Genomic DNA, 14,917 nt, shown 5'->3' with positions numbered 1-14,917 from the left:
GGCAGGATGGGGGAGGGAGGAGATTGCTGGTGACTAGGGTTGGGGTGGGGGACCTGAGCCTCACCTTTGACATCTCCATGCAGAATCCTTCGCTTGTGGAGGTATTCCAGCCCCTCCAAGGCCTGGCCCAGGTAGTAAAGGGCCCGGTCCTCTGGCAGACAGCCCTTCTGCTTTATGAGCTGACCCAGTGAACCACCTAGAAGACAAGGGCTGGATTTATACGGGGCTTTCCCAGGTCTCCAAGCAAGCAAAGGAGACGAGAGTCAGGAGGTTAAAGATGGATTGACTGGGACCAAAGACAACCTGGGAAAGGCTGGGGGCATTGGGGGAGTCCCTGGCTCAGAACTTTGAGGGAGAAAGGAGTGGGACTTGGCTTCTTACCTTCCAGCAGTTCCATGAAGATGTTGATCCAAGGACCTTCCTTCACAGCTCCATACAAAGGGACAATTCTGGGTGAGGTCAGTCCTGCACATGTCATTAACTCCTCTGCCCGAAACACGTCCACCCGCACCTGAAAGGACCCAGAGGTGGCTGTGAGGCCAGGGTGAGGGAGACCAGAGCTGTTCCTCTGGCCTCCCACCAAGATGGAATGTGCTGCTATCCTGGTGCTCCAACACAGGGGCTGCTGATGTTTCCAATACCGATTCGGAGCCAGGCGGGCTCTGGGGGCCTGCTGAAGACTTCAAGACTAAATCGTGTACTGGGTGCCCTTGGTGTCAGGAGCAACTTCTTGTACTTTACTGAAATTCTATAGTGCTGGCCATGTGCGAAAATGCTGACAGTGACACAGAAACTACATTTTTTATCCAGGTTCCTGGTATGCTGCCCACCTCAAATCTGCCAAGCCAAACATTTTTTTCCCAGCCCAGTGTCTGGGCAATTTCTGGGATAAGTGAAAAATGTCTCTCTTCTGGTTATTTAAAGAATATCTGGTTAATCGATTCACATGAACTTTGACTCTCTACTTAACTGTCAGTGTTTCCAGCTCTAGAAGGCCTCTGAACCTGAGACCTTTTGTTTATCAGCATCAAGGTCTTGTCAGAAGCTAGGTTTCTGACTTATCTGAAACCAGAGCTGATGGTCCCCAGCTCCTGCATCACGTACTTCTGTGCAGGCTCCTTAGCACGCGTCTCAGTACTTTTCTTAACTGGTACTTAGAGATCTCTGTCTGTGCCAAACTAAAAGCTCCAGGTAGACAGGGCAATGTTTAGGTTTATTCTGGATACATGGGAGGCATGGGATGGCCATCCATGGCTTTCTGGAGGAACAGCAGTTGGCACAGCAGGGAGAAACAGGCCTGGGAAACTAACAACCCTGTGCTTAGATCCTGGCTTGGCCATTTCCAAAGGCAGATTGCTGCCCCTCAGCCTTGTTTCCATATGGAGTGGGGTGTGGGGTGTTACCCGTGGCATCTGCTCCTGGGTAGAGTAAGGATATGGAAGGATGATGACCAGCATGCTGGCTTCCCATGTCTTCCCACCAGCTCCAATAAGAGCAGCTTATTAAACACGCAGACTTCACAATAGCCCTCCTGCCAGGCTGAGACGGCTGCTGCTTGGGGAAGCCTCAAGTGGCCTCACCAGGGGGCGCCAGTGGTAACAAAACCAGGCTGGAAGAGATCTGCCTGGGACCCTGAAGAATTCTGTTTGAAGACTTGCTGACTTGGCAAACGGGCTCTGACGATGATGTGGGGCTTTTGGACTTTTGCTTGTAAGTGGAAAATGTCTCTCCTTGTTACTTAAAGAATATCTGGTTTGGTTAATCAGCTCATATGAACTTTTACTCTTGTCAGTGTTTCCAGCTCTAGAAGGCCTCTGAAGCTGAGTTGGAAGGAATTCACCAACAGGATTTGTATTAGCAAAGGTCTACATGTCTTTAACCCTTTGGTTCCCTAACCATAATCCCAAGCACTCGGGGGCACTACAGGCTATTTCACATTCGAGAGACGCAATGATGTGCCGCCACTTGTGGGACATGGTGTCAGCTCCTAGCTGGAGTTGGTTCACAGTTTCAGCATTAGATCATGCTACGTTCTTTTCTGTGATAAATCTTTGTGAAGCTGGGTTTTGAAGGATTGCTGTAATAAACAGCACATACTTCAGGGGGGAAATGTGGAACAGGAAATGAAGGTGGTGGCATCCCATCTGATTTCAAGGTTTGAGACTGTGCAGTATTAAGCCAGACATACCTACACTGGTAAGATATCATGGGTGTCTAAGAATGGAATGACATTTTTTCTCTCAGTTTATGTGTATTGTTTTTCATAGTGGCTACTAAATTGTTAGGACAAATACTAAATTATTGAACCTAACTACTTAATAAGTGGAACTGCTAGGTATTTCTTTTGGCCTGGGGCACCATGGAAAAATTACTGAGATGTTAAGGGCTGTGAACCAAGAAAGTTTGGGAACTTTTGCTTTAATGTTTAAAAAATCTACAAGTCCTCCATAGTGCACCAGTAATACTGAAAACATTTCCAATCACCCAGACCACAGGGGTGGGAAGGAAAACTTCAAAACATGAGGTGCCTTAGAAGTGCGTGCCAGCCCGAGAGAGAGCACGTATAAGGGCATCCCTGGGAGTCAGGTGGCAAGAAAGCACCCTGGCCTTCTACTCCAGGCTCAGCTGCCCACACAGCCCACTTCTCCTCTCTGGACCTGTGTTCTCATCCATGAAGTGAGGGGGCTGGACTGTGAGGTAGGTATTAATGACAACAAATATTACATGTCAGCTAAACCTAAGCCAGGCACTAATCTAAGCACTTTGTAAGCATCAGTTATTCACATCTTACAATAGCCTAGGAGGTGGTATTATCATTATCCCCATCTTACAGAGGAAACTGAAGCCTGGACAAGTAACTTGCCCAAGTCACTGGGTACAAAGTATCAGAGCCAGAATTTTGGTGAGGGGAGCCTGACTCTACAACTGCCAGCTACCTGCCTCCCCAAAGATCCTTCTAGATATTGCTTTACATCCAAGTCCCTCTAGCCAGGATCCCAGGTAGGAGTACAGCCAGCAAACAGCTAACTGCCTAATCCAGAAGCCACTTCTTAATTGCCTGCATACTTGACACTGGGGAACACTTTTTCCTTCTTGAAACTCCATTTCTTTAGTAGTATCTGTTTTGCTTCATCAGTAAAAAGGGATAATAGCAATTCTATAAGTTCTTCTAAAGATTCTAGTAACAAAATGTGTGAAAGTGATAACAGAACTGGGTACCCAGACATCAAACGAGAGGATTTTTCCCCTCTTAATTTTATTTTCACCATCAAGATGGCCTCCCCCCTTGGTCCTTATTCCATTTTTGTTCTAAATACTTGTCGAGACCCATCTCAGCCATCAGTCCAGGGCTGACGGCTGCTGCTACCTCCTTTATGCCATGTAAATGTCTATCACCCGTAGAACTCAAGTTTCCTCAGGCCAGGCCTGTGGACAGCGTACCTCTATCCCCAGCCCCTGGCAGGGTGCCTGGCAGAGCAGATGCTTGGTGAGAGTTGTTTTGACTTGATCGAGGCCAAAATATCCCAGATCAGCGGCTGAGTCAAAAGGAGGCTTTTAGAACTCCATGCTAGAGCCAGATGTTCTAAAACGAATGGTTCAAAACCCTCTTTGGGCCACAGAGTCTTTTGAGAGTCAGATGAATGACAGAGACTCTTTTCTATCAAAAACGTAAGCATGCTGCCTATAAATGCAACACACTTCTGAATCAAGTCCCAGGGGTTCATGGATCCTATGACGTCCATCCATCAATGAAGATAAGCATTACATGTTAGCTGTTAAAAAGCACTAGAGACATGTGTCAACAAGGAAATCCATCTATGATATACAGTTACTGATACTGAGATACTGTCTGAAAAAAACAAGGTATGGAACAGTAGGAACTCATTTTTTTATAAAAGAAATACACTTTTTTTGCATGCATAAAAAGTCTAAAAGGATTTATGTCAAAGGGCTCTTCTGAGAATGGGATTGGGGAACAGGGGCTTTTGCTTTTTTTGGCATTTTAATTATTTTATAGTTTGTATTTGTCTGCAATTTAAAAAATAAGATTAAAAAAAAAAAAACTTAGGGAAAACAAGGAAAAAGAAGAACCCCTGCGTTAAGCCCTGGACCCACAGCTAATCAGCATCTAACCTGAGGCCAAGGATATTCTGGTGGGAGGGTTGAGGGAATGCTGGTTTTACCATTGGGCCTAGATCCTTCTCAGAAAGCATCAGAGGTGCAGGGGCTTGCTCTGACCCTATGTGCAGTCTGGCTTCTGATCCCTGGCCCATCTCCCCAGGTCTCTTCCCCCTCAGCAGGGAACCATTTCTCCTATGGCTTTCCAGCTGAAGAGCCTACAGTATACCCCCTGCCGCCCCCTCCACCCCCACATCCATAACAGAGGAGGAAGGAAAGTTCTGAGAATGGCCAGCTCTGGTAGTGCGAGCAGCACCTCTGGTGTTGGGAAGTCTGGCTGTTGTGGTTAGAACTTCACGATTGCCTTGTGGAGGTGAGAAATGTAGTCTTTGTCCTCTTCTACTATATTAGGGTTGTTTACTTTGTTGCCTGGACTCTGGGAACCTCAGCAGGGAACAGCTGAGAAGCCCAGTGACTAACCTCTCCAGCACTGGGTGTTCATCTCCAGGACACTTCACACTCTCTTGCCTGCCTCCCACCCGAAGGGACAGCTGGGCCTTCTCGGGTAGCCTGGGGAGGGAGCTGCAGCTGAGGAGGTCAGGCATGTGGCCTTGGCATCCAAGTAGAGGATGATGACCCAGGCTGGCAAGAACTCAGCACGTGTTTCTCTCTATGGGGGGTGGTGAGGGGTGGAGCTTGCTTATTTGCCACAATCTGTCTAAAGTTTGGCATAATACTGATGGATAGTTACCACTCTTATCTAGTCACCACTCTCACTCCAAATTCTAAAACTCCAATATCCTGGCCCATGTACAAACCATGGAAGCCAGGTTTATTAACATCACAGTTTGGATTCCTACCCCTTAAAACCACAGGGCCCCTCATAGCAGTGGTGTCCACTCAGGGGCCTGTCTGATCTGGCTATTTGTTCCCTTTCTTTTGGGGATCAGTGCTATTGACATAAGCCACTTGAAAACAAGGTCCATATTTTAGTTTATTTCACCCTGCCCAAAGGGCCAAGGAAATGGCCCATGGAGATATTCCCAATTTCTGGCTTCTGAGGTCTTTGTGCCTGGCACTTGCTCTGAGGCTAAGAGATTGGGCTGGGGGAAGATGGCTTACAATCAAGTTGAGCCGACAGGGTAGAAGAAAAGGTAGCTAAGGGAGGGCAGGCCTGACACTCTTGCTCTGTGGATCTGCTGCTACTGCTGTGGATCCTCACCCTGGGCTTGGCTTCTGATTTTAGTGGCCTCAGTTCTAAGCCTAGCTGTGTGGCCTTGGGCGGTTATGCTAACCTCTCTGGTCTCTACTTCTAACATTAGTGAGATGAAGGGTGGGAGAGATGATTCATTTCTTCTGCCTCTAGGACCACAAGTCTTCCTTCTCTTTTCCCCTTCCTAAAGAGAGGTTCAAAGGCCAAGTCGAGAGCCAGACAAACTTGGGTTTGAACCCTGCTTTGGCTTCTAGGCCAATTACTTAATCTCTGTCCATGTCTCATTTCCTGATATCCATTTCTGGGGACTGTTGTGAAAAACAAAGGAGAGTCCATGTGTATTGTACCTGGCACAGTGTGGGATTGCTTGTGGCCAAAATGAAATAAGTGCTTGCTAGGTTCCAGGCACTGCACGAAGCAGTTCACACCTCACATCCTCTTATCCATTCCTTGCTTCAGCCCAGCTTTAAGGACCATTAGCCCCATTCTACAAATGAGCAGACTGAGACACCCAGCTGTCCAAGGTACCACAGCCAACAGGAGGCAGAACCCCAACTCAAATCAGATTTGACTCCCAAAGAGCATGGTCACCCATCTGACAGGTAGAAGCTATTGCTCTTGTTATTACCTTCTGGTCCAGGTGTGGGGTAGTCATTTTTAGAGGTTTGAATATGAATTTCTTTACGATCCACCCAGCTTCCAGGTTTTATTTTGCCCTCGAGGGCCCCGCCATCAAGCTCCAGCTGTATCCAGATGCCAATTGCTGTGGATGGCTATGGGCCATCCCCCCTCACATACCTGTACTCCAACTTTAGCTCCCAGGTAGGGACATGGAATCGAGACCACTCCCTTCCCTTCCAGCTGGCCTGGGGTAGCTAGCAATTGTCAAGCTCTGCTAACAGTCAGTCCCATGGCAGCTCAGGGACTGTGCTTGAGAGAAAGCAATGGGCCACCTGCCTGGCTTCCCTCTTCAGCCCCTGGAGTCCTTGGCATACCACCAACCCCCACCCCACACACACGCACTTTTTTTTTGCATACCTTTTTGACAGCACACTGGAAGCCAGTCTGCTTGTCCTCCATCCTGTGTACCTCTCCGAAGGAGCCTCTGCCAAGGCAGGGCTGGCATGTGGCCCAGTGAACCTCCTCTTGGTACTCATAATCCACCGGCTTGAGTTTCTGAGGTTGGCAGAAGAGAGAGGCCAGTTTCAGCAGCCAGGGCAGCAAAGGGCTGAGGGCAATAGTGAGGGAGGCTCTCCAGCTGCTGGTCCTTGCCAGGGCTGCTGAGGCCTGAGCCCTCACAACCAAAGATCCCCCCAGGTCTAAGGCTGGGCTCTGAGGGGGCAAAAGCAGAAGAGGGCTTAAAGGTAGAGGGGAAGGTGGAGGAGAGCTGCATAGGCCGCCTGAGGCAAGTCAGGCCCTGTGACAAAAAAAAACCTTCTCCCAGATTTGTGTTTATGGGACAGAAAGGGAATTGTTGACCTGGTCATGTTAAAATAGCTCAGAATGCTTGCCTGACATGCAGAAGATCTGGGTTTGATTCCCAGCCCATGTACCCCCCCCCCCAAAAAAAAGTGTGATCCAAGTCCTTTTCTGCCCCACAGTTTGGTACTTCTGGTGGTCACAGTGAGTAGTCACAGTGGGTAGCAGAAACAGTGAAAGAGAGAGGGAAGCTATAGCTCAGGAGCTAGAAGGTAAAAAAAAAAAAGGAAGAAGAGTGAAGTTGGGCAGGGGTCAAGGGATAATGTCAAAAGTGGATGGAATAAATCAGAATTTAACTTAGTGAAATCCTTTAAAGTTACAAAGTTATCTACCAAGAGAGCGAGAGAAAAAGGTGGAAGAAAGGAGGGTAGTGAGGACAAGCAAAATCCTCATCTTTTCTAACAGGGAGTCATTAGGTAATATCTGAAGTTGATCTGTTTCTGAATATATGTGTTCATTTATTCATGTCACACACACACACACACACACTTCAGCAATAAAAAGGTAGCAACAGAAAAACAGAACTAAAAACAAATAGCTAAAAAGAATGATTCTGAAAAGTAAGCCTGGAGGTGTGAGTTTGGGGGATTAGTTACCTCAGTAAGCAGGACCCCCTCGCTGTCCTCAGTTTCAGTTTTGGGGCTGGGGTCTTGGGGCTTGGGGCCCCCTGCCGACCAGGTCTTGGCCAGGCTGGCCAGGCTGTGGGCCCGGCCTGAGCTCACGCTACCCTGCAGGGCATGCACCAGGTATTCTTCCACAGAAAACTTCTCATAGGTGCCAGGGGATGGGCTGCTGGGGTCCAGGCGGGGCCCAGGCAGGGGCTGCTGATTGTCTATACATTCCAGTTTACTCAGGTGGGGGCCAAGCAGGGGCTGCTGGCTGTCTACACATGCCAATTTGTTCAGGAAGAAGGACTCTAGGGGATGAGGTTTCCAGTGCTGGAGTGGGTGGAAGGGGAAAGGATGGGGCAGTCTGCTGTAGGGGGAGGGGTGAGTGGGCTGGGGCAGGGGGCCCGTGTCCTGGGGGTGGTGAAGTTTCCACACATGATTCAGACATTGCAGGGGGCTGATCAGTTTGTGGAGTTCCGATCGAGGCAGTGCTGGCTTCAGGCCTTCCTCGAGTTTCTTAAAACATAGTTGGCCAAGGCCTGGCTCCTTCAGAGGCTTGGTGAACTGGGGGGTGTTTCTAACATATGGGGTGCCTAGTGGGGACTCATCCTCCTGTGGGAGAAACACAAGCATTAGGTCACAGAGTCAGAGCCGAGGCTCAGGCCATTCCTCTAGGAGCTGTTCTGAAGGCCCCATGGGCAGGGTCTACGGTGGGGGTGGTGGGTCTCACCTGCACCGGGAATGTGCAGCTTTCCTGCTCGGGGGTTCTGGGGAGAGGTTTGACCACGGCCACTCCTGCCTGAGCCAGGGCCTTCGAGCTCTTCTTCTTCCGTTTCTTCCGGGCTTTGCTCCGGCGCTTTCCCTTCCAACACACAGGGGCCATTTTACCCTCAGTTGCATGGGCCACATTGTTGGGGATTTGATCAAGACAATCAGATTGGCTGTCAAAAAAGGGAAAGATACTCATTTGGGGTATGGGGAGACAAAAGAAATGTAATGGTTCAGATAATGGCCTGTGGAGTCACACAGATCCAAGGTCAAATCCCAGCTTTGTTATTACTTGTGTGAATATGGGAAAGCTCCAAAACCCCCAAGGTACCTTGGTTTTCTCATTTATAAAATGGTTGTATTATTTTCCTGCTATGCAGGGTGGACGTGAGGTTTCAATGAAAGGGCTCATTTAAAAAGCCTACATCAGGGCCACGGTGGCTCAGCAGGCAGAGTTCTTGCCTGCCATGCCCGAGACCCGAGTTCGATTTCTGGTGCCTGCCCATGCGAAAAAAAAAAAAAAAGCCTACATCAGTGGCTGGTCCCGAGGTAAGCTTCCAACAAACAGCAGCTATTACTATTGCTACTACCACCTTCTCAAGCATGATATATACTTGGCTCTTCCTGAGGAGCCTGCTGTCTAAGGGGGGCTGCCCCTGGAGGGCTCCCATAAGCAGCATGTGACTCGGAGGGTCACATCCTCAGCAGGCAGTCTCAGTTCTGACTGATTTGAGTTTGTTTCTGTTGTTTCTGGAAGGAAGAAGGGACTGATGGAGCAGCAGCTCAGCTAGGTCTCCTCCACCCACCCCGGTTCCTGGAGAAATCAGGTTGTCATAGGAATGTGAGAAGCTATGGAAACCTGAACACCCTGCACGGGCTGGTGCCTGGGTACCATGGACTCTGCCCTCATCTGGTGTTCTAGAGGCTCATCACCGCCATCAAACCCGGCTCTTACCCCTGCCCAGTAAGGGCTGCTGCAAAACCTGTGCAGAGCAGGCTGCAGCCTCAGCCACCCTTCCAAGGCCTCATTCCCGCCCCCATAGTCCTAGAGGACTGCTAGAGGCACATCTGTCAGAAAGTAGGTCCACCGGAAGTAGCACCATCAGAAACTCCCTAACTGGGCCAAAAGGCCTCTGAGTAGCATAGGGAATTCTACCAAACACTGGGCATTTCTTGGTTCAAGGGCAGTAGCCCTCCCCCAACCTTTTTCTCAATAGCAATTTCCAAATTCCAATGATAAAAAAGTTTGCCTTGTGGTAGAGGATGGAATTGTTTCTAGATTCAACTCTCATTTGCTAAAAATCATCTTTGGGGAAATGGGGACCCTGGGAACAGATGGAGGCTTATTTCTGGCTTCCTTTTCACAGGGCCACTGAACTGCTTTTGTCTTGACTATTCCCTCCTGTTTCTACAACCCTAAGTGGGTGTGTCTCACAGGAGAAAAGACAATGGCAAGTTTCTCCCCTAGAAAGCAGTTGGAGAGGCACCTCTGGGGCATCAGCATGGAAGTAACTGCAGCATGGAAGAAACTGCTGTTCCCAGTCCCCTCCTTATTGATGGGAAATGGGAGTGCATTAAAGACTCTGCGGAGAATAAAAATAAAATGCCAAGCTGATGGGATCCAGAGGCAGTCACCCACAAGATGAGAAAAGCTTTTGAAAAGCTTATTTGGCTAAGACACCAGCTCAGCCAGGAAAGCCTGGGCTGCTTCCAAGAGCTGAACCAGGTACAGAAGGAATGAGCCAGGGGTCACTTGGGAGCTGCTAGGGCAGGCAGCCAGGGGAGGGGAGACACTCACTTCTAGTCCCTGGCTTCCCAGTCAAGCTTTCTTTCTTACCTGAACTGTTTCGACCCAGCGATGAAAATTCGTTCTGAAAAGGTGGGGCTGAACTCTTGGCTATTCTCACCTATTAAATAATGGAAAAAGGATTGGGTAAGCAGAGAAGAGAAAGAATAGGAATCCAGCACTTAGAGACATTTTACAGGCATTGCTTGAGCCACTCCCTCCCCGTCTTCCCAGACCACCTCCACCTGCTAGCTCCCCTCACTACCAATGCCTCCTTCTCTACTGACTGTCCTTACCTGGTCTGCCTAGCCCAGAGGTCAAGAGCAGAGGGGAGGCTTGCAATATGGAGATCCTAAGGTGCTCACTTCACTTACTGTGAAGCTTGAGACAATCTATATAAAATGTTCACCCAGTGCCTGGCACATAGTGATGACTTAATAAAAGTGATTATATTATATATTATTATATATATATATTACATATTCATCATTATTATCTCACTTATTCCATTTTAATTTTTATTATATATCTCTTCTCAAAAACTACCAGAAGGAAGTAGAAGATGAGGGAAGGATGTGTATTATGTGGGGAAATGCCATTGTAAGCTGTTGATCTTTCCAGGCTCCATCCCAGAGAACTTCCCCAGTTGGAATGCAGCAGGACTCCTGGCCCTCCTCAGCCCTCCAGCAAATTTTTCTGCCTCCTAGGGGCAGTTATCATGACTAGTCATTTTTGAGGAATTATGAATAGAAGCAGAAGCCAAACCAAACCAGGCCTCACCCTGTGGCAGCCTACTGCCCCTGGACTGGCCCAACAGGCCCCAGAGCAGGGTGTTCATTCTCTGGGGTGGGGCCGCCTCTAGGCGGAAGGTAGTAAAGGGTCTGACAGTCCTAGAGGGCCTGTCCTTTCAGGCCTGGGGCCTCTCCAGAGCCACTTAGGTTGCTCAAGGTCACAGCAAAAGGCTCATGGCCTGCTAGATGAGGTTGCCAAGAGCTTGTAGGACCTATGAGGCCAAAGCATTCCTGCCTCCCAGCTCTCTTCCCCTGCTCTGGCAACAATGGGTAAGAACTTCCACTTGCCACATCTCCCTTCTTGGGTTCCATTTCCCACCCCCTTAAAAACCTCCACTTCACATTGATATTTGGCTTAACCCCTCAACATGTCTTGTGAGAATCTCATATAGTGGTTATCCTGACCTCCTCCTTCCAATTCCAGCCTTACCTGTGTCCAGCTACCCTTGCTAGAGGGACTGTGCAGAGTTTTGCCACCACCCACCTGCCTTCTCTGCCAACAGCCCCTAACCAGTTGCCCTTACATTCAGCAGCCCTTACATTCAGCCTGGGCGATGATAGAGATGGCGGCCAGCCCTCCCTCAGAGCCTTCCTTGGCTGTGCCTTTGGTAATCACATCATTCAGGATTTCCCACTTCCCGCAGAACACTGGGTTCTTCTCCACCACCTCGAGCTTATAGACGGAGCTTGGCTTCTTCTCCAATGTCTGCGCCTTCTCCTTGGCTTTGGCAAGTTCCTTCTGTTCTCCGACTGCCGAGCCAGGGGCACTTGGACAGGCCATTTCCATCACTGCCATCTCCCAGGCTTAGACTTACCCTACGAGAGACCAAACACAGAGAAAGTCACTCATAATCCCAGACCCTGAAGGACCCAGGGCAGGTTTGGGTTGGAGGAGTAAGGCAGAGCTAAAAGGCTGTCTGCCTGTTTCTGCCACACACATTTTTTGTTCCAAACATCCTAAATGGTAATGAGTCAAGTCTTTCAACATCTACACATGGTTCCTATGTGATGTGAGCCCCAAGCCCTACCAGCTCCCCAGTGTAAATGAACTCTTCCACTTTAGCCAACAAGGATGCCAGCTCACTCTCAGAATAATGACAACACAAACATCTAGGTTGGTTCTTTCTTGCTTTAATAATGGCTGAATCAGTGAGTACAACCAAATCATTAGGCCGAGCCTTGATCCTGGGTTTGCCCCAATGAAACTTATCCCTGCAAAGGATAGGTTAAGCCTACTTAAAACTGGGCCTAAGAGTCACCCCCAGAGAACCTCTTTTGTTGGTCAGATGTGGCCTCTCTCTCTAAGTCAACACAGCAAGTGAACTCACTGCCCTCCCCCTCTACATGGGACATGACTTCCAGGGGTGTAAACCTCCCTGGCAACATGGGTCAGAAATCCTGGGGTGAGCTGGGACTCGGCATCAAGGGACTTGAGAAATCCTTCTCGACCAAAACGGGCAAGAGAGAAATGAGACAAAATAAAGTGTCAGAGGTTATCCTGGAGGTTGTTCTTACACATTATATAGATATTCCCTTTTCAGTTTATGTGTATTGGAGTGGCTAGAGGGAAGTACCTGAAACTGTAGAGTTGTGTTCCAGTAGTCTTCTTGAAGATGATTGTATAATGATATAGCTTTTACAATGTGACTGTGTGATTGTGAAAACCTTGTGTCTCATGCTACTTTTATCTAGGGTATGGACAGATAAATAAAAAATATGGAGAAAAAATAATAGGGGGAACAAAAGTTAAAATAAATTAAGTAGATTGAAATACTAGTGGTCAATGAGAGGGAAGTATAAAGGGAATGGTATGTATGAGTTTTTTTTCTTTTTTATTTCTTTTGGATTGATGCAAATGTTCAAAAAAATGATCACAATGATATACACAACTATCTGATGATATTGTGAGCCACTGATTGCACACTATGTTTAAATTGTTTGTATGTCAAGAATGTTTGTGTTTGTTTGTTAAGGTTTGACAGTAAAAATATTTTTAAAAAATGGCTGAATCTTTTTCTGTTGTTTGTTTTATGGAGAACTTGTACTTCTCCGGAACAGAGCAGTGGAGCCCATCCTCCGAAACCACTAGGCACCTCACTGACCCCACACAAGCCGTGCCTTCCTAGTGGACATGATCACACCTCCCACGGTGGCTTTTCTCCAAATGGAGGGAATCAAATTTTGTCTTTTGTTTTTCTTCTCCCCAGGAGGTAATATGTTTATGTTTATATATGTGTATGTGTGTGTATACATGTCTGTGTGTATATAAAATCTTAATGAAGTCTAAAATCAGCATGCAAATGGTAGTGCTCAGCACTTGGCTCCTTTCCCAAGATGCATCCGTCTGTGGCTCCCCAGAAGGAACTACATGCTTCTTCCTATGACACCCAAAAACATTTGCTGAAAAGTTTTCCTGGGTATCATTTTTCTTTCAGGCAACATTACTTAGTGGAATTTATATTACAGTCCCCAGCACAAATTACACCTCTTAAAAATATGAAGACAAAGCACAGGAATGCACCTCTATCTGGGTTCTATCTCTACCAGCGCTTCATGTATTGTCACAGAAGGTGCAAGGGAGAGTGAACCTAGTATTGTCACCGACAGTTTATGCAAGCAGCACAGGCACTAGAATTGTCAAGAAACCGAGCATCAATCTGGGGTTGTTCCCATTTGGCAACTTTTTAAGTACTATACTGTGAACTCTAAAGGGCAAGTCCCCTCTGAGGTGTGACTTGCTTTAGACAAAGATTGGGAAGGTACCAAATGCAGACAGCTTTATACTAATAGGTCCCTGGTGATAGTTTGGTTTTAAAGCTTTTACCAACTGGTGTAGTCTTCCCTGCTGTGACTCCATTAAACCTGGGTCACTCCTTCCACTGGCTCTTGGGGCAGAAGGGCAGACCATGGAAAGCCACACCTCTCATGCTTCTGGCTCTCTGCCCTATCAAGCCGGAAGCTTCAATGAGTGGAAAGCTGGGAAATAACTAGACTGCAATCTTATTCCTTCTGAATCTGCCTTGTTTATCCTTTTCTACCTCAGTAGCTATGAAAGACTCAGTCAGGTTGACTGGGGTGGGGGAGATGGGGGGGTTTGTTGGTCAATATTAAATTGATCCTTGTATCTGCCTTTGAGGGCTCCAAGGCCTTAGGGCTCAGGGCTTGGGTGCCTGGATTCAGTCCGGAAGGCCAGACATTGAGGAGGCTGAGAGGGCAGCCTCATTGATCCTTGATGGATCTTATGAAGTCTTATGAAGGTGTATCCTGACTTCCAAATTAGGCGAAAGCTCTCCATGAGAGGGTATTTTTCTTTTAGCTATACTTTCATTCCATTTTCTTCTCCCCTTCCAAAAAAATAATTGGTCTAGGGCCTAGGGTAGATCCTACCTTTCTTAGCCTCTTTATCAGGAAATGAGATTTAAAAAAAAAATTAAAAACCTCCAGGCCTAACAGAACTAGAGATGTGCTTACAGGGATCTGACATTACTTTAACTCCTCATTTTCACTTGAACAAACTGAGGCTTCATTAAGCAGAGATTTGCTAAAGGTCTCCCTGCCCCATGTGGCACAGCAGGCCCAGTCTACTCACTCCCAAAGTCTCCTGGGTTACAGGCAAATTCAAGGAGGGAAACACATGATCTTCCCTAGTCAGAAGGCTCCTGAGGGCAGAGGTTGGGCCCAGTACACAGTGGTGGTCCCAGCATAGAGGAGAGCAAGACACAGAAGGGAAAATCAAGTTGGCTGGAAGATGGCATCAAAGGATGGAGAGTGTTTTCCCATGACCTTCACAAACAAGATGATCCTGAGCACTAGGTATGATGGGAGCATCCCATCTGATAAATGAGAAATATGAGGCTGTGTGGGGCAGTGATTGTTCTGAGGGCACCTGGCAGTTCAAAGATGTAGCTGTGCTCAGGCTCAGAGAGCCTGGGAGGAGAATCTGGGTATCTAATCCTGAGCTAGAGCTCAAAGAAATTTGACTCAAAAGGCCAGGGGATACCCCTTTGCCCCAGAACTATCCTTTCCTGGTGGTGGTTAGGTGGGAAGCTGGCCAGTGGCCCTGGTCCTCCCCCATGAGCGTGCCAGGTTCACCCCCTCTCCAGAGGAGAAGTTAAGGCTGAAGCTGAAACGGTGAGCTCAGAGCCTCCTTGGC

The 14,917-nt window shown here is 47.9% G+C and overlaps 1 protein-coding gene across 1 annotated transcript in view; it reads right to left on the bottom strand.

The window, feature by feature from the left end:
• The window catches only part of MAP3K14 (mitogen-activated protein kinase kinase kinase 14), a 49,220-nt gene that overhangs the window by 13,985 nt on the left and 20,318 nt on the right, over positions 1–14,917 (bottom strand). Inside the window, exons 2-8 of the mRNA XM_077164081.1 lie at positions 11,305–11,580; positions 10,025–10,094; positions 8,150–8,360; positions 7,408–8,031; positions 6,371–6,508; positions 382–511; positions 65–196 (exon numbers count right to left, since the gene is read on the bottom strand). Coding sequence (XP_077020196.1) covers positions 65–196; positions 382–511; positions 6,371–6,508; positions 7,408–8,031; positions 8,150–8,360; positions 10,025–10,094; positions 11,305–11,560 — 1,561 coding nt within the window. The 5' untranslated portion in view covers positions 11,561–11,580. The remainder of the gene's footprint in view (positions 1–64; positions 197–381; positions 512–6,370; positions 6,509–7,407; positions 8,032–8,149; positions 8,361–10,024; positions 10,095–11,304; positions 11,581–14,917) is intronic.

The sequence above is a fragment of the Tamandua tetradactyla genome, chromosome 6 (assembly GCF_023851605.1).
Source record: "Tamandua tetradactyla isolate mTamTet1 chromosome 6, mTamTet1.pri, whole genome shotgun sequence".
Lineage (NCBI taxonomy): Eukaryota > Metazoa > Chordata > Mammalia > Pilosa > Myrmecophagidae > Tamandua > Tamandua tetradactyla.
Note: the sequence above shows the minus strand (reverse complement) of the source record. Positions and strands in the feature narration are given on the sequence as shown.